The sequence below is a fragment of the Drosophila gunungcola genome, chromosome 3R, assembly GCF_025200985.1.
Source record: "Drosophila gunungcola strain Sukarami chromosome 3R, Dgunungcola_SK_2, whole genome shotgun sequence".
NCBI lineage: Eukaryota > Metazoa > Arthropoda > Insecta > Diptera > Drosophilidae > Drosophila > Drosophila gunungcola.
Window position 1 is genome coordinate 11,421,825 of NC_069139.1, and position 18,714 is coordinate 11,440,538.

General features: G+C 42.9%; 3 protein-coding genes across 9 annotated transcripts in view; 1 reads left to right on the forward strand and 2 right to left on the reverse strand.

The window, feature by feature from the left end:
- The first annotated feature begins 3 nt into the window (after positions 1-3).
- On the forward strand, positions 4-813 carry LOC128252668 (cytochrome c oxidase subunit 5A, mitochondrial). The gene is made up of 2 exons (XM_052980608.1): positions 4-143; positions 210-813. The coding sequence occupies exons 1-2, from the start codon at positions 29-31 to the stop codon at positions 659-661; spliced, it is 567 nt and encodes a 188-aa protein (XP_052836568.1). The 5' UTR covers positions 4-28; the 3' UTR covers positions 662-813.
- A 75-nt stretch (positions 814-888) lies between these two features.
- On the reverse strand, positions 889-2,987 carry LOC128252654 (kynurenine aminotransferase). Of its 5 annotated transcripts, none has more exons than XM_052980563.1 (3): positions 2,894-2,987; positions 1,790-2,329; positions 889-1,731 (listed from the first exon to the last, which is right to left on the reverse strand). In XM_052980563.1, the coding sequence occupies exons 2-3, from the start codon at positions 2,327-2,329 to the stop codon at positions 919-921; spliced, it is 1,353 nt and encodes a 450-aa protein (XP_052836523.1). In that variant the 5' UTR covers positions 2,894-2,987; the 3' UTR covers positions 889-918. The 5 variants fall into 5 exon arrangements, with proteins under 5 accessions (XP_052836523.1, XP_052836543.1, XP_052836515.1 ...); XM_052980583.1 differs by having other exon boundaries at positions 2,914-2,954; XM_052980555.1 differs by having other exon boundaries at positions 2,816-2,939.
- Positions 2,988-3,901: 914 nt separating this feature from the next.
- LOC128252536 (trophoblast glycoprotein) overlaps positions 3,902-18,714 on the reverse strand; it is a 41,552-nt gene continuing 26,739 nt past the window's right edge. For all 3 annotated transcript variants that reach the window (XM_052980341.1, XM_052980323.1, XM_052980332.1), the window contains one exon: positions 3,902-5,470. In XM_052980341.1, the coding sequence (XP_052836301.1) occupies positions 4,154-5,452 (1,299 nt within the window). In that variant the 5' untranslated portion in view covers positions 5,453-5,470 and the 3' untranslated portion in view covers positions 3,902-4,153. The remainder of the gene's footprint in view (positions 5,471-18,714) is intronic.

Here is an 18,714-nt window from a genome sequence, read left to right on the forward strand (position 1 = left end):
CTGCAACTATCGGTGACAAGTGTTTGGTATGCCAGTGCTGCCGGATCCTGTCATTCGGCATTTGCCTATCCCTGGCCCACCAGTGTTGCCCATCGTCTCTCAGATCTGTCATACCCGTGTGAAAAGTAGCAAGAACAAGAAAAGTGAGTCGAGCTGTTACTTAACCAAATTTTTGCAATTAAACAGCATTTTTTCGCCCTAAAACGCAGCCATGTTGAGCATCACGGCCCGTAACCTGGCATCGGCCCTCCGCGGCAGCCTCGTCGGCACATCGTCGCGCGTGGCCGCCGTGCGCTGCCTGCACGGAACCGAGGAATCGGCGGAGGAGTTCGATAAGCGCTACGAGAAGTACTTCAGCCGCGACGGAATCGACGGCTGGGAGATCCGTAAGGGCATGAACGACCTGCTGGGCATGGATCTGGTGCCCAGCCCCAAGATCATCGAGGCCGGTCTGCGCGCCACCCGTCGCGTCAACGACATCGCCCTGGCCATCAGGTGGCTGGAGGGATGCAAGGACAAGTGCGGTGACCAGAAGGCCACCCTCTATCCCTACTTGCTGGAGAAGATCACTCCCACGCTGCAGGAGCTGGGCATCCCAACCATCGAGGAGCTGGGCTACGACAAGCCCGAGTTGGCCCTGAAGTCCGTGTACGATGCCTAAGCGCAGCACTCTGCTGAACTAGTTTAAACACACTACACACACGATAATACACACAGTACAGCGACACTAGCTACCCATACATATATGGTGCGGATGAACATGTTGTTGGATTAATAATAAATGGAGATTGGAGTAAGGCTACCACACCAGCACTTGGTTGTTTCCCTCCCTTGGTTACATAACACCCAGGTTAGGGAGCTGCATTCCGATAGAGATAAACAAAGCAATTGAAAACAAATTCGTTTATTGTCCGTCGACTATTTCCATTTGCTGAGTAGCTCGGCTGCCTTGTCCAGGTTCTCCTGCTTCTTAATAAAGCAGTACCGCACAAAGTCCTCGCCCAAATGCTTGTTCGACTCGCTGTAAAAGGCGCTGGGCGGAATGCCCTGCAGGCCCATGTTCTTGGTCATCCACTTGGTGAACTTGTAGTCACGGTGCTTTTCAGGCTCAGAGCTCAGATCGACTTTGTCCGTCAGTGGCGACCAGTCGGCCAGCATAAAGTAGCCGCCCTCGGGAATGGTGGGTCGCATGCCTGCCTCGGACAAGAACTTGGCCATGAAGTCCCGCTTCTGCTTAAGTTCGCGTGGCAGGCTGAGGAAGTAGCTCTCCGGTTTGCCTAGACGTTCCAGTTCGATCTCAAAGCTGCGCGCCACGCCCTCCTGCAGGGGCGTGGGACAGGTGTACACAGAGTTCTGGTGCACCATCTGCAGGTTGCGGATGAGCTGGGCTGGTCCGTAGGCCCATCCGATCTTCCAGCCGGTCACGGAGAAGGTCTTGCCCGCTGATCCCAAAGTGATGGTGCGGTCCCACATGCCCGGCAGCGTGCAAATGCGGATGTGCTCCGCTCCGTCAAAGACCAGCCACTCGTACACCTCATCCGAGACGCATAGCACGTTCCATTTGCGGCACAGCTCGGCAATCCGCTCCAGTTCCTGTCGATTGAAGACCTTGCCAATGGGATTGTGGGGTGTATTCAGGATGATCATCTTGGTTTTCGAGTTGAACAGACCCTCGAATTCGGCATCGTCCAGCACCCAGTCCGCGGAGCTTATGGGTCCCTCCGTCTTGCGCTACAAATTGGACATTTAAATGGGGGAACTATTCTTGGTTATCTATGGGACTTCGTACCAGTTTGAGGGGAACAAAGCGGGGCACTCCGCCGGCCATCTTTACCATAGGCTCGTAGCAGTCGAAGAAGGGTTCAATGATGATCACCTCATCGCCAACGTCGACATGTCCCATGATGGTGGAGTAGAGCGCCTCGTAGGCGCCGGAGGTGATCAGGATGTCACTGAGGGGATTCAGTTCCTTACCGACCAGACCGCTGTACAACTTTGAAAGGGCATTGACCAGGCGGACGTGCCCATAGCCACGAGTGTACTGATGCAGAAGAGGATTCTCGTCCTTTGCAATGTCCGCCAACGAGTGGGTCACGTACTCAGGCGCGGCATCGTCGGGGAATCCCTGGCCCAGATTCAATGGCTTGTATTGCATGGCCAGGGCAATGTACTCGTTCCAGACGCTGGGCGTGCTGCCTTGCAGTCTCTTGGGCAGATCGAACTTGTCCATGTTGCTGGCGGTTTGCTGGTGGCGTTGGATTTGAAACCGGAACTGATCTCGCAAGCTTCTCTTGGCAGCGGATAAAGTCAATCCACAGCGGCGGAGCATCTGTAACAAGGTTACTTTAGTATTGGAATGTTCCCTTTCTCTTATCACCGCGTGTCGGTTTATAGAGCGATAAGCACGCACTTTGCCTGTCTGGGTGCCTGTAGAATGATCTTAATTGTAACAATAAAATATCACTGGTTAAATGCAATTGTTGAAGTTAAATGCTGGAGCCCTGCAGTGCGCGGTGAGGTTGCATAATGACACTGAATTCTGATTAGACTAGCGGAATATCTATACGCGAATATGATTTTGCTTAAAGCGCTCACACACACTTGCACACTGTAATATGCAAATAAACAAAAAATCCACCTAAAAACAGCTGCAATAAGCCTAAACACCGCCAGCTGTTCGATGCTGATATAGATTTTCTAATTTGAAAACTACTGATAACGTTTTCCAACGAAAGTAAGTTTCACGATCATTTTTGGGTTACAACCTTGACCTTGACTCTAAAGCTCGTTGATAAAAATTCAATTAGATACGAACCATATTTTGTTCGTACTATGATATATTTGCCTTTTCTTTTAGAAACCTAAAAATGTATCAATAAAAAATGGAACTCACAAAGTAAACAATATATTTACTATTTTTTTGGGCGGCGGGATAAGAAGTGTTGGAAAGTGACCGAATCTTGTGGGCACTGTTATCGATAGGTCAAACCAGGGCTGTTGCTAATATCGCGATTCAAATAGTGGCACACACCGATAACAACCACCTATCGAAATTCAAGTTCTTAACAAATAACCGCGAAGATTAATTTCTTTTGAAAGTAATGTTCAAGTATTTACAATTTCAAAAGTTATCCTTTAATAATCCCACAAAAAATTATTCGTACTCTTTTATTTTTCAAAAGTTTATTTATAAAAAATGCTTGTTAATGGTAGTTAATCAAAGGTGAAATCATCGTATAGCTAGTATAATTGACAAATTATTTGATTAATAACATATTAAGCATCGAAACATTTTACATATCTTTAAGTATAGAATTATCTGTTATGCTATAAAAAGAATTGAATTTTTTATTTGACCAATTTCGATTTTAAATGTTCGTTCTGCAGAGTTTTAACAAAGTAAAGCTACTAAACTTAAATCACAGATAACACTAAAGTGTTTGTTACGATATATGCATGTATATATATGTGTCTGTTTCTATATATATATGTCACTATATATGTGTGGTCAAATCGGTTGTTACAGGCCCGCTTTGCCTTCTTCTCATCTCGTACGATTCCTTTTCTTTGTGTGGAAATCATAGAACGCATAACTGACTTAAGGTTAAGTTAGAAAACCGCTTAAACTAACGAAATTGTGTGTGTTGTCCGTGTTATGTGGTTGGTTGTGTTGCAGTAATTTTTGCGGCCACATTCCATCTGTTGTTAAATGCAACAATTGGCTTAAGTACTACGAAACAAGAGGCTGGAGTCCTGATTCGGGTTAGGACTATATGTTAAAGTGATCCAATTATCTCCTTTTTCTCATCCCCGTCTGTTGTGAATGGCACACGTTTTGCGTAACGCGAATGGCAAAAACGAAACTGAGGTTAATGGGCCCGGTTTCGGGTTCAAATCCGATCAATTTTTTTTTAGTTTCAAAGTTTTATAATTTTAAAATTATTGCTTTAGCCAGAAAGTACAATTTCTATTGAAGAAATCCATAAAAAATCCTTAGAAAATTTAGGGGGCAGGAACTTGTGAATGTGAGTAAATGTTTAGAACTCGAATGGCATTAACTTTTGATCGGATTTTTAATTGAAAACCGGGCTTTCAATCCTCTCCCTTTCTCTTTTTGTGTTGATCCTGTGGATGAAGTATGGTTCTGTGATCTCTAAACGTGCACCTCCGGGCAGTCCTCGTCCTTGATCGATGTGTACTGCACCTTCTTGGCCACATTGTCGAACACCGGCGTGATCATGTACTTCAACTTGTCGCGGCTGACGTAGACGAGCGCCACCAGCAGTCCGAGCAGGATCATGCTCAGCACGATCAGCAGGAAGATCAGGGTGGCCGTGTGTCCGCTGATGTGGGCCTGCGGCTGGACAGACGCCTCGGCGCCCCCGTAGCGCTGCTCCTGCTCGGCGGTGTTCAGGATGGTGGCAGCGGCGGCAATGTCGTCCGCACACTGACCCATGTCCATTTGGAGGAGGTGGACGGGCGAGGAGTCCACGCGGCCCGGCGAGTGGAAGCACATCAGACTGTCCTTGTTGCGCACCGTCACCCGGGTGCTGGGTATCCACGTGCGGAACGGGGCGATGCGGCAGTCGCAGACGAATGGGTTCAGGTTGAAGTCCACGATCAGGTTGGCCGTGCGGTTGGGGCGATTCTCCAGCTCGTTGAGCACCCGCAGATCGCTGGGCTTTACGAAGCCGAACTTGTTTCGCTCCAGGTCCAGGAAGCGCAGGTTGTTCAGGCAGCGAACTTCGAAGTTGAGGTCGCGCAGCTCGTTGTCGCCCAGGTGGAGGTCGCGCAGCGAGGGCAGGTCGCAGAAGACGTTGCGGTCCTTGAAGTGCGTGATCTCGTTCTGCTCTAGATGCAGCTTCTGCAGCTTCACCAGCTGGCTGTTCACGAAGATGTCGTGCAGATCCTCGCTCAGCTGCGGCGAACTGTTGTCCTCGAAGGCATCGGTCAGGTGCAGACTCTGCAGGTTTATGAAGTTCGAGAAGACGCGCGGATGGTGGTGGTTCACCTCGTCGTCGAACCGCGAGATGCTCAGATTGTTGTGGTTGAGGATCAGTCGCTCCACGCGCGGCACATGGTGGTAGCTCTTGCCGCGAATCTCGCGGATGTGGTTGCTGCTCATGTCCACGATGCGCAGCTGCTTGTAGTCGTTGATGCTGCCGAAGACATTCCACGGCAGCTCGGCGATGCGGTTGCCCGTGAAGATGAGCACCTCCACCTGGTCGGGCATGAACTCCAGCACACTGGTGTTCCGCAGTCCGGCGTTCGTGCAGTTCACCACGTACTGCGTCTCGCTCTCGTACAACTCCCTGCCGCAGCTGCAAGCCGCCGGGAAGTTGGGTCCGCAGGTGGACGAGCTCTCGCCCAGGACTCCTCCAGCTCCGAGCGCCAGGACCACGGTGGCGATAACCACGCCCAGGACCAGTCTCCTCAGTTCGGTGGGTGGCATGTCTCTGCTATTGGGTGCCTGCAATCAATAGACAAAAATGCAATGTAGTAAAGGCCTATCTGATATTATTTTATGTTATGTGTAAACTGGTAAAAAAAATTAGTTAATCAAAGTATTTCATACTCAATTTAAATATTTTTCGATTTGATTTTCATCCATTTTTATTTTAAAAATTGAATTTTGGCTCTTCTCAACTTTTAGTTAAGTATGTTTCATATTTCAAAAGATCGTACATGTTTTGGTTGTGGGCTAAAGCAAAATGGTTTATTGGTTTCTAATGCATTTTAAAGTGGCGTACAAACCGCAGAGACCGACTTAATTTGAACAGTTGCCTGCGAGCCATGGTATTCCCATTTCCGGTGAACGAGCAGCTTATTTATGATCCACAAGTTTCAGATTTATGTGCTTATGAAAACGGGAGCATTGTGCTGAAGCACAGTACCTCAACGGAGTATGTGTCTCTCATCGTTCTCAATCACCGGCCCACGCGGCGTATGGGTAATTTCTGTTCAGTGGCCAACCTTTCGGCAAAACAAACGCCTGAAGGGCACTCCGGAGAGCTAAAGGCAGTCATCCAACCGCGGCAAAAGCAGCTGCCGAAGTCGCCGCCGTAAACCTGGTTATTTTTCGGCTTTTATTGCTATTTATTTAGTGCCCAAGCCAGTGTGTGTGTGTGTGTGTTTATGAGTGAGTTTATTAAAGAATTTGGAGGTGTTGTGGGAAACGCTTAAGCCTGGTGTGCAAACACTTAGCTGAGAACCATTAGAAAACCATATTTTGTTTCTCTCCATATGATTTTTATATATTCACACTAAAAATAAGAGGTATTTAAAATTTAATTGATCTGTTAGAGACAGAGACTTAATTAAATGCTTAACTCTTGGTACACATAAATACAATTACCAAAGGTTGAACTTTTGTTTAAATCAATGATTGATATTTAAAGAGAATTTACGGGAAAACAATAAAGGTCATCATCAATCAATCAATTTAGCAAATATGCGCAGCAAAAGGTTGTAAAACCAATTAGTACCAGTTACAACTCAGAAATTTAAGCCGAACTGTTCGAACTGGCAGGTTGTTCGGAAATGCTAATGGCTGGGCAAGGCAGAAGGATCTGAAACAGAATCGCTACAACGGTGCCCCTATCCTGGTGTGAACTGGATATCCCCATTTGCCCATTCATCTTCTTGTTAAGAGGGTGCTTCCAATTAGAAGCTGCTGTTGTTGAAACGGGCCCTTGACCAAGGGTCACTCGATGCTAATGAGCGCATCAAATTCCGGCTCGGGAAAACTGAAAACTAACGGCGTTTTAATGGGCCCAGCAGGGCGCCACCACCATTTCTCTTCCGGAGGCCACTCAATTATCTCGATGGGCAATTGTGTAGTTCCTATTTCAAGAGTCAGTTTATGATGGTTTTGGTTTTTGTGAATGAAATTTACAAAATTTGCAAAACATTTATCCACCGAAAATCGGGAATATTTACCCATTAGTTGGAGATAATTGGAGTGTGGAAATGGATACTGTTTCGGGTAATATTTAGTTTTTCCCCAGCATTTCCCCCTCTTTGCTTCTCGTTTGGCCAAGGTACGAATGTAAAAACAAAGGGCCTAAACAAAGCACAAAAGCTGCACTACACTTGAATCTGCTGTTTAACGTAAACGCTCGGTGTATGTGAGTCACTTCCGGTTTGTCGGACTAACAAGCAGCCACACCTTTTACCCCTCTTTCCACCTCTACAGTTTTTTCTTTAATTTCAACTTTTATGTCCTTGTAGTTGTTTGCTTTGTGTGTTTACTGTTGCAATAACATACACCTGTAAAGGGAACTCACCACCTCCCCATCTCCTTAGCTTACCCCATCTCAACTCCCTGAATCCGCCCGCCCCATAATTCCCCCAGCCATTCCACTGCAATAATAAGGCAAACAAACAACATTTGTTCCTTCTTTACTGCACTCGGTTTGCTTCTCGGTGGAATTTATGCATGCGCGTAAAATAATAATAATACAGAAAAGAAACAGCAGCAGCCAGCAACAACAAAGGCAAAAAACTACAACAAAATAATGTGTATGTAGCCAGCGCAAGTAAAATAATAACAGCGAACATTTTTGTGTGTGTCTTTATACTCTTACGAAAGGTATAATTTATTTACAAAAAACTGCTCGAACTGAAACAAAAAGTATTATGGGAATGGGATATTCCTATGTGCAACAGCACAAAGGGAAGGTGGGACAAATGTCAGTCTACTTCTTCTTTATAAATTTTAACCACAGAAATCCTTTCAATATTCAATATTATACATGGAAATATTTTTACGCTTGTTTTTACTCGTTGTTTTTTATTATGAATGTGAGTACGCCAACTTTAAAACCCAGATACATTGAAAATTTAAGGCAATCTGCAAAGGTATTCTCAGATTCGGTTTTGCAAAACCAACATTACCGTTCTTGTTTGATAATATTTTTTCGAGTTTTTTTTTACGTGCTTTGCATTCGCATGACTTCTGCTCTAATTCTCCCCCCGACCCTCCCTTCAATTCGTTAGTGGTGAAGTGCCAGCCACTTGGCAGTTGCAACACAAAGAAAGGAGCAGGAGGAGCTGGTGGAGCAGGACATGGACGAGCAGGTGGAAAAGCAATGGCGAATATATGGGAGTGCAATTAAAGGTGGTCCCTCAATTTGTTATGCACGATGAATGCGAGCCTTGTGTGCGTGTATTTGTGGCTGAGCTGACTTCGTGTGCAGGGGTGTGGTTGTATGGTCTAATTAGTACATAACTGTATGGCGGTGTATAAAGTGGAGGAGTGTTGTCAAAACATCGCAGAGGGAGCCCCATCCAAATTCAGCTAAATTCAGCTAATGCCAACTAATAACAGCCAATTAGTTCCAGCTTCGACCATTTCCCCCTATCACCATATTTTAAGATTTAAACAAACAAATTTTATTTATGCATATTTGCAAAATACTTTGATTGCAGATTTGATCCAAGTGCTTTCAACGGCTAGATAGCTAAAAAACTTAAAACTTAAATTTATTTAGTTTAGATTTTTAGTTTAGTTTTGTTTCTATTCATATTTATTATTAGAACAGCAATTACTATATATAATGTAATGTAAAGTGATTAATAAGATTTGTGGTTCAACTTCATAATTACTGAATAAATGCTAAACAATCTTTATTTTAACTAAAATTGTGCAACGTTCTGCTTAAGCTCCTTATTAAACCATACCCCCACCATTCAGGATCCCCTTAAAATTGTTGAACAGATGTCTCCATTATCGCAGCTCTCCTCAATCGGATGCTGTGGCCAAGGCTCTTACCGTTTTTGCACTGAAAGGCAACGCCACGCCCCCACTTTTGGGTGGGGGTGTCCTTGGGAGTTTCGCCAGTCAAATTTCATTGTTGGCACAACTCGTTGCATACTTTCGGGCAACACTTGCGAATGAAAAGCTCTTCAGAGTGAATTTCGCAGCTGCAACTCGCATCCAACTGGGTAAATGGGTAAAATGGGGGGCGAGGATGAGGAGCAGAAGGTGGTGGTGAAGTGCTGCTCGCCTCGCTCTGCCAACTGCATTACGGAAATCCTAATGCGGCCAACAAGCGTTTAATGTCCGCCCGGCAGTCATTAAGCGGGAGTGAGAAATGTTGAAATGTTTAAAAGCTTTTCGCCAACTCCAGCTACATCTGCAGGTCCTCAGCCAGCAGCCAAAAATAGCCAACTTACTGTGCTTTGGCTGGCAATAAATTTCAGTGGGTTGCCTGGAGTATTTAAGTAGGCGACTGGGCTTCCAGCGAGCAAACACTAATCTAACATCAAGCCATAGCTGCAAGAAAACTTAAGTGAACAGAAGAACATTATTCGAAGAGTTTTTTGGTACCCATACTTTGTTGATACATAGGTTTTCAAACTGTAGATTCATAAATCTATTAAATTAAATTCGTTACCCAGTTTATCATTTTAAGGATTAAAGTTTGTGCTTCTTAACTGATTTTATGCTCAAGCTATGAAATTGATTTTTAATGTTCTGTGCCTTGTTAAGCTTTCTAGGCATATCTCTTTTCACAGCAAACTTGTTTATTTGCCTGTTATAAGTCAAAAACTGTGCAACTGCATGAACACAACTAATATGGTTTCGATTTGCACTAAAATCCAATTATTAACTTGATTTTTATGCCAGAGAAATCAAAGTATAGCGATAAACCCTTAACTTCTGACTTCATTGCTGGCTTATTTTCCTCTGTGTGGAGCTGAATTGCGGCAGAGACTTTTTTTCCATCTTGCCGGCTTTGTTCGATGTAGTTTATGCCCCCATTGACTGTCCGCGGAGCGAAAGGCGAAACGCAAGTAAGTAGGCAACACTTGTCGGGCTTCCACACTTGGCCATATCTCCCGACACTTAGTTCCCGCTCCATTCCCCCTCTGGCCATTTTCATTGTCAACTTGCTGCCGGTTGCTCAGATGGTGGCTCTGGCTGTTGATGACCGCGTTCTCCTTGCCAATGCAATTAAACGCGACTGCAGTCCCGGCATGGTTTACTATCCTGTCCCGTCCCGTCCTGGCCGTATGAAACTCAATTAGGAAAGTTCACCAGGAGCGAAAGCAGTGAAGTCGGGGAAGAGTGCCAGCCACAATATGAAATTGGTGCACGTTGGCTTCATAATTTCATTATGAGAGCGCCGTGCAAAGTGCAAAATATACGAGTCTGACGGAATACAGGAGCCACTGTGGTGGTGATGTCGATGGGCGTGGCAGGAGCCCCCAAGCCATCGGTTCTTGGTCAGAGCCTTCGCATCCGCTTGGACTATGTAATTAGCAGTCAGCTAATTGCACTTCAATGGCCAAGTAAGTGGCGGTCCCCCCTTCGGAGCTGGAAAGTCTGCGAAGTTTTTCACACGCCATAACGGAAAGTTGCGGGGGAAATGCAAGGGAAATGTGAAAGTTGGCCAAGAGTGTGAATTGTGGCTTTGCGGTCTTTTAAAGACACACTCATGCACCACTGGCAATATGGCAATGGCAATGTGGCAATGGGGCTATGGGGGGGGGGGGGGGGGGTGGGCGGAGCAGACTCCAGGTTTATGATGTGGTTAACCAGGTGCAGGCGGGTGGTCCGGGGGCGTGGCAAGTAGGTGTACGATAGGTCATTAGGTGAGTGGGGTCAAAAGCGGTGAAGCGAGGAGTAAGGGGATAAAGACATAAACCAGTGTCCAGCACGTGTTTTTTCAAACTGCTATAAGTTGATTTGGGAGGAAGGCTCTTCCTGCTTGTTCAAAATGGCATTGAAAAGATGCTTCGGTAATTTTATTTAAAAGGTTTAGATATCTTCTTAAAAATTTAAATTATAACACTAATAGTCTTTTCGAAATGAGCACATTCTTTGGCTTTAATTTAAAAAGTTACTTCCATCTCTGGTTTGGCTTTAATCGAATGCAAATTGGTAATTGGAATAAAACGCAAAACGAGACGCCCAGATAAACACACACACACAAAGCTACATCCATTTAGCACATCGATAGAGATGTACAAATACAAGAATCCAAACACGTTGCCAACACTTGGCCAAGTGTATATAGCCTGGCAGAAAATTGCACGTGTTGCCAACAAGAGCTCCAGCCACAACAACAGCACGAAGGGCAGCAACAAAATTTCAAGCGGCATTTGCAATCCATTTTCGAACAGCATTTATAGCAACAGCAACCCTCCTAACAGGAATTGCAGGCAAAAATCCATGGAATGCTAAGGGAAGGAGCAGTACACCTAACAGAATCTCTACTACAATTCCATCTTACGTTTGTAAAATTAATTTTATGAATAAGGTTAAGACAGTCCCAATTATAACAACATGTTCAAAGTTCATAAAATCAAAAAATAATAATATTTATATCATTACTTAAAAAACATTAACAAGACAGAACACATAACTTTACAAGTAGGTATTGTTCAATATATAAAAAAAATCCAATTTGTAATATAAGAAAAAGCATATGTAATACACTTAATTTAAATAAATAGTAATTTGGGAAAATATTTAAAACACGCTTTATAAAAATGGCTTTGATTGGTAAAAAAAAACTTTTTCTTAGAGCTGTAAACAAATGAACGAAAGTTCTTTCAGTGCATAGAGGGAATGTAGCGAGATAGAGAGTGATTGGGCAGCCGACAATTACGAATTCCAGGGCTTGGCCGGATACCCTCCCCTGCCCTCCCAAAATCCCTCCCCCGTTGTTTTGCATATTTATGCGATCAGAGTCGCGGCCTAGCCGCGACCAAAACGCGTCCGAATCGCGCCCAACTCGCACGACACTTACAAATTGCATTACAAAGCGGTCGTCCTGCAATCGCACAGCGCCCACCGTCTATGCCACGCCCCTTTCACGCCCCTGAAGGCTATGACGTATTTGTTCTCGCTTTTGTGTTGTTCCCTTGTTTTGTTTTCACTCTATTTTTTGAATGCTTGTGCCACAAAGTTTTCGTTTGCATATATTTTGTGCTGGCTTTTGTAGTTTCGGGTTTTTATTTGTCAAATGGAGGAGTGACATAAAAACCTCAGTGGTTAGTGAAAAGCACTGAATTTATGCCACTTTTTGTTCAAATAATTTCATAGGATTCGAAAAGCTTTGAGTGATCAGCACGATGTGAAAATGTGTTTAAACAAACATTAAAATCCTTTTTGCCTGCAGTTAAATAAAAATATATTAATAGCTTAGCAAAAAAAAAATATTCACGAAAACTAAGTATTCAAAATATTCGACAAGCCAGTATTAATTAACGAAAATAAATAAATCGGCTTTATGCCGATTTGTCTAAACTCGAGCTGTCAATATTTTCGAAACGCATTAACGAGCTTAGCTTTTACCTTTGCGATGACAAATTATTTAGTTTCACAGCAAAATCAATTCTTAAGATTTATGCAGCCATTCAAATAATGTTCCTTAATCACTGCTAAGTACGTTTTTTGTGGTTTCAACAACTTTCCACTTAACACGATAAAGTTGCTTTTGTTTTCCTTTTTCGTTTTCCGCTTTCACTTTCGGGATCAATCCAATTTGTGAAACACTTTTCGCGTAAACAAAACCGCGAATAGAGCTGCAGGGCACATGCTTTGCTTCATTGAATCTGTCCCTCCCTATTTTCCTCGCTTTTCTGACCATCCCTTGCAACGGAAACTTTTCAACGCGCTCTTTGTCCCGTTTTCCTTGCTTTTTGGTCGATCAACTTTGTGTTGTAACCCAAACTGAAACAGCAAAAAAAAAAAAAAAAAAAAAAAAAACACCTAAAAATGTATAAACTGTTATTCGACATGCAGAGGAATGGGGCAAACGGGAGTTTGGCTTTCAAATTCAATATTTTTGATTCCATCGTTGACGGGAAATGTGTTTCGTTATTTTTTCTACATTTCTTCCGGCGTTCTCTCAAACTTGGCCAACAATTTGGTGGCATAAAAACTGTGAATGAATGAATTTTAAATAAACACGGGCTGGACCCAAAGCTAAAGCTTTTCTTGAGGGCTGGGAATGTTTTGCATTGGAAATTCTATAGGTCCACCATAAGGAGCTGGGGATATGTAAATCTACAAAATTTGTTTTTTTTTTTATACCGCCCTTCCACTTTTTGCCTGCTTTCTTTTCCGCTGTTTTTGTTGCTCAACTTTTTACTGGCCTGCCTTTTGACTTCCACTCTTGGCGGCGTGGGGCTGGGTAGAGGGGCGGGTGGGCGTTTAAGTGGGTGGACGCAGACAGGGCCAAGCTGTTTGTTTCCAATTAGAGTCGCCGGGCACCATGGCAGCACCTAGGGGCCGTATGATAATTGGATTGCCATGCATGGAGGACACACCCGTGTCCTTTTTTTACACAGCTGAAAAAGTTGAAACTAACAATCAAATTCATTAAGAGGTATATTTGTACTTTAAAACCATTTGCAAGCAATTGATTTTATTGTTTTTGCTTTTAGATTACACTTCCAGTTTAAAGTTAAAAAATCTAAACAAAATTATCTGATTTTCCAAAAAGAAGAATGATTATTTTGTTACACTTCGAAAAATGAAGTTGCATAAGGCAAAAGTAAAGTAACTTAATGTAAAATAAGAAAGTTTATAAAAAATTGGTTGAATCTATTGATATTTTTCACGAAGAAATTTGTATTTAGCCATAAAATATTTTAGGTCCAGAAAATATATTTATTTTAAATAGAGTTTAAAGCCGAAAAGAGGAATTTGTAGAAAAAATCAGTGCAACAATTTGTGAAAACTCTTTTAGTACATTTTTAAAACTTCGCCTTTTCTCGCTGTGTAGGGGACAGAGAAGGATAGAGATAGAGCTGTACAAGGCTGAATGCTTTCTGTTTTTCTGCTTCTCGGTTCTCGGCTGGCTCTTCGTTTACCGTTGGCTGTTTGCTGTTTGCTTGTGCCTTAACAGATAAATGGACAGCCCCGTGAGGCAGCAGACAGAGATGGCAAATAAACAGCAACAACTACATGGCTGCGAGGAGAAGGGCGGAGGGCACCCGGCAGCAAGAGGCAGACAACAAAGAACCGTCAACAGTTGACAAGTGGCTAGCAAGGAGTGGCCAAAAGGGGTGGGGGCGGGGAAAGCGCAGAGAAGAGCTACAAAAACTGTAGCACGCCTTCGAGAGCAGCGGAAAGTGGGCAGCGAGCGGTAGAGATGAGTGGGGGCTATAAATAGTTGCAGGCGCCTTGGGACCAAGAACTATGCCAAAGGCTCCGAGAGAGCAGGTGGGAGGGGAGCGAAGAGGTCAGCGTTTAGGCTCAACAGTTGGTCGAGATAGAAAGTGGTAGGAACTACGAGCAAATGTAAACGATGTGCTCTAGTGCTTTGCCTTTGAGATATGCCTTGAAAATGGGGAAAAATTGATTTTTTAAATACTTCTCCTACTTTCTTTATTTCTTCGAAAGCTTAACTTAAGACATTTTAAATACCTTCTGTCAATAAATGACTTTCTGGAAAAGAATCTAAGAACATGTACCAGGCCATACAGTCTTAGCTCCTTTTTGATAAAATTGTTTTCGTAATATTTATTGTAAGTTTTTTTTTCTGAGTGTAATCTTTATTTGATTGCTTGAAACTACTGTTAAGAAAGACTATGTTTCCTAATGAATAATTCAACCTGTATAACATTTAATAAGATCTCCTGCGAATCGCGGAACCGAATGATTTTTAGCAACCATCAGAGCTTTATCAATTTCCCAGGACTCAGTAGAATTAACAAAGTTTGTAGTGTCGGAAACACAGTTTTGCACTAATGGAATATACCCCCCAGTTCAAAGAGCCAGGTAGCTAAGCCACAGCGACAAGGTAATTTGGCTCACAGCCGCGGAGCGGTTACAACAAATAGCCAGAAGGCCGGTGCATTGATGGTGCATATGATGCATTTTCTACAAACGTTAAAAAATTGAATTTAATTGAATAATAAAAGAGATCGTTGTTAAATATGCAAATTAATTTTGAACGTTTTTCACAATTTCTGTAAACAAAATGTTAAAAATTCTGATGAATATGAATAGAGATTGAAGTTTGGATAGCTTGTACACAAGCTGCAAAATCTGAAAGATATTCACTAAAGTCTGAAAACTTTCCCAAACTAAAGAAGAAATCGGACTTTTTGGAATTTTAATTTACAGCAAGGTCAAAGGAAATGCATAAGAGCACTACAACATCAAAGCATGAAACGCAGAGAAAGAGCAGATTAAAAAAGTAATAGTAATAAAAGAAAGCAGATAAGCGACAAAGCCGAGCCAGTGAAATGACAAGGTAGTAAAAGCAAAAACGGCGCAAGGTACCTGAAAAACAGATGAGCAACAGAGCACAGCCAAAATCGCAATAACCCAGAGCATTACAAATGACTTCAAAGGCCAAAGGTTAGGTGCTACATATACAGCCACAGCAGGGAAACGGTTGAGAACATAAAGAAATGAGAGAAACTATTCCAAAGTCATTTGGCAAGCGTTGAAGGACGCTGGAGAGGTCGGAGGTCGGGGGTCGGAAAGGGCAGGGCAGGGGGTAATGGTAATGTCAATGGGCAGGGCAGTTGCTCAGATGAAAGCACCACGAAGTGTTTATTGCAAAACAAAGCAACAACAGCTTCAGAAAATAATACAAAATGTGAGCAAAAATAAAAGCAAAACATTTGCCTAGCACGATACCCCAAGAGGGAATGTGTTAAATGGAATGGAAATAGAAATAGAAATACATATATCGAATATTTAAAGACAGCAAAAAATGGTTCCTTACTAAAAATTTTGAATTTGAATTGAAAAACCACCAATCATAAGTTTTAAAGTACAGTTATCAAAAATAAACTACGGGGTTTCTTCATAAAATTAAAAATTAAATAGCTTCAGGAGTTTTTCCGGTTTCAAAACTTAATCTTTCCCTTTTGTTTTTTGTTCCCAAACACTCTTGCCATGCCACTATTGTTGCAGTTTGTTTGCACCATCCCCTTAAGGGACTTGGCCTGCGCCATCATCTCGTCTTCAACGTTGGTCACCCGTTGGCCTCGTTAAGTTTTTGACAGGCCAACTAATTTCAGGGCAAAAATGACCAAAAGTGGCCCGGGGACAGTGAAGGGCAAACGCGAAGTGACACTTTTTCCCCCCTTTCGTCTCGACTTCAACTGGAGGCCAATCAATCTTGGCCCAGAGTGCTGGCAGGCAGTTCAAGTGCCGGCCAAGCCCGGTTCACTTCATCTTCATTCGTTTGGGCAATAAGTCCTCTTCCCTCGGTCCTTTCGTCTATTTAAACTACGAGTGTATTCCCTCCTTCGTCCTTTTGGGCGTCCTAACGACAATTGCAAATATGTTGCAATTTCCCGGTCAGGAGCCAATGGTCGAAGGTTGCTATTCCTGTTGCTGGTTTGCCTTTCGCATCCTTTCCTTTCCTTTCCAACTTCCATCTTCCATCTTGCTCTTCTACATTTCCTTTTTCTCCTCCTCATTCCCGACAGGACAAGGCAGGCTGAGCAGAGCCTGGGGACCTCCAAAATGTGTTGCAACTGCCTTCTCCTCCGTCTCATTCCCGATTTGGGGCTCCACTTGCTTCTTCTGCCATGAAGATTGATCACAGTTGCTGCTACTTTTTGTAGCCCCGCCTGCAATTTTTATTTCCGCCACCGCTTGCCACGCCCCCTCCCCCGCCCCCCATCGCCGGACGTTTAATATGAAAAATTGCGCGCAAATATTTGCAAGCCTGGCGCAGCAGGGTAAAAAGGGGAAAAGAAGCCTCGTCTGGCTATCCTAATTGTGTGAATTTGTCAGTTTTGTTGCCGGGGTCAGATATTAATCGTTTGCCAAGCAAACTATTCTTTTTCCCGGGAATTTCCATTTGTGGGGAATGAAGCTGTGTAAAGGACGAAAAACGAACAGAAAAAATTATCTGTTGGAAATGCAAATTAAATTAAAGTATTAAAATAAATTGTAGTTTTATGACAGTTTTTGTACACTTTAGTTACCATTAATTGGCATAAAGTTGTATTACGAAAAGTTTTTTTTATTAAATACGTACTTTTATTAGTCATTTAATAACGCAATTGTTTAAGAAAGACACACCTTTGATCGACAACATATATAAATGCTTAATAGAGAGGAAGAATAATAACCTAATATTTGACAGCGTTTAAAATATAATTTAAATATAATTCAAATAAAATTTGAATCCTTTTGATCATTCTTAAACCGTGGCTAGAAGCTCAAACTACATCAAAGGGATCAAGTCCTAAGAGAAGTGCAGTGAAGATAAACCGGAGTTGCTTACCGTTTCTCGAATGCACTTAACAGGACCACGAAAGCTCACTGCCAGTTGTTAACTTGGCTTCATTTGCCGCAACTTTAAATACTCTTCGCGAATTTCTTTTCGTTCCAAAGAAAAAAAAGATTTGAAAAAAAAAGCACCAAAGAAGACACATAAACAGAAAGCGAAAACCGAAGCCATTTCGTTAGAAGCGAGAAGAAGCGCAAGAACCCACGGAGTCTAACATTAATTCCTTCATTTTGTGCTCAAGAACAGTGAAAGTTGGCAAAGCAGACAAGGCCAAATGGAAAAAAAAGTGCAAGTTGAGATAAGTTGAAAGTGGCAAGAGGCAAAAAGAATCTTTAGCGCAAGTTTTTCGCCTTTTCTTCCTCTCGATTTTAACGCTTTGCCTAAGCCTCGAGGGAGTCGGGGCGGGCAGGGGGCGTGTCATGGCCTAACGCTCGACTGCAATTTGCCAAGCGCGCAAGTATAGCGAATCGAAAAATTGGCCTTAGACCAGCAGGAATGATAGGAATTTTCGAGCGCGACAAGTTTGCAGTAGCTATAAAGGAAGCTATACACGTACAGCGGGAGAAAATGAATAAAATCCACAGTTTCGAATAAAAATGCACATATGACTCTTGTTTTTTTTGTTACAATAGAGACGAATGTATAAACCAATAAATGATATACTCTTTAAAAAAAATGGTTTTAACTCATATATTATGTTTGCTTCAATAAATCATGAACAATTTGGTAAAGCCATTATCTTCAAATAGATTATTAACCTAGAGCATAAATTGACTGGGCTTTAAATCTTTTGATTCTCATCAAAATTCAACCCACTTTCCAATATCGTAAATTATTTCGGAAACCATAATTTAAATACCTTTGAAATGGACAAAAAGCTAACAATGACGTAACCTTGCAACATGACTAAAAACTTAAAATAGGATTACATTTTTTTTTGTGTGTGCACATCTATGTAGCATATTGTTGAGCGGTTTATCCGTCTCTGGCTTTAAAAATGAAAATAGAAAATTGCTCGAATCGCAATTTGCTCTCGTTTTGATGAGAATCCTCTGGGGGGTAGGGAAAGGGGGAAAATGCAGGGTAGATTCCCTCCCCCCCTTTTGAACTGTGAGGATGGTAAGGCAAACATCTGCGGCAGCTGGTTGTGCTGCTCCATCTTTTTCTGCTAATGCCGAAGGCAACGCGGCGTATGAGCATCTTCGAGATCTCTTGAGTTTCACACAGCTTGGAGACTGACAAAAGTTGGAGTGCCGTGTTTGTTATGAAATCCCCTCGGATGCCTCCCTTGCCCATCCAGTATTTCCGATTCTAAAGCCTTACCCTATGCCCTTTTAGTTAAAATCCCATTTAATTAAACCATTAAATCTGACATGGCCTTTAGTGAGAGTTTTCCACATTTGTTTTTGGTTCCCTTGGTTCGCTTGGCTCTCGAAGATAGAGGGGCAAGGCATAGCCACGCGGAGACTGCCTTTGGTTTAATGAGCAAACG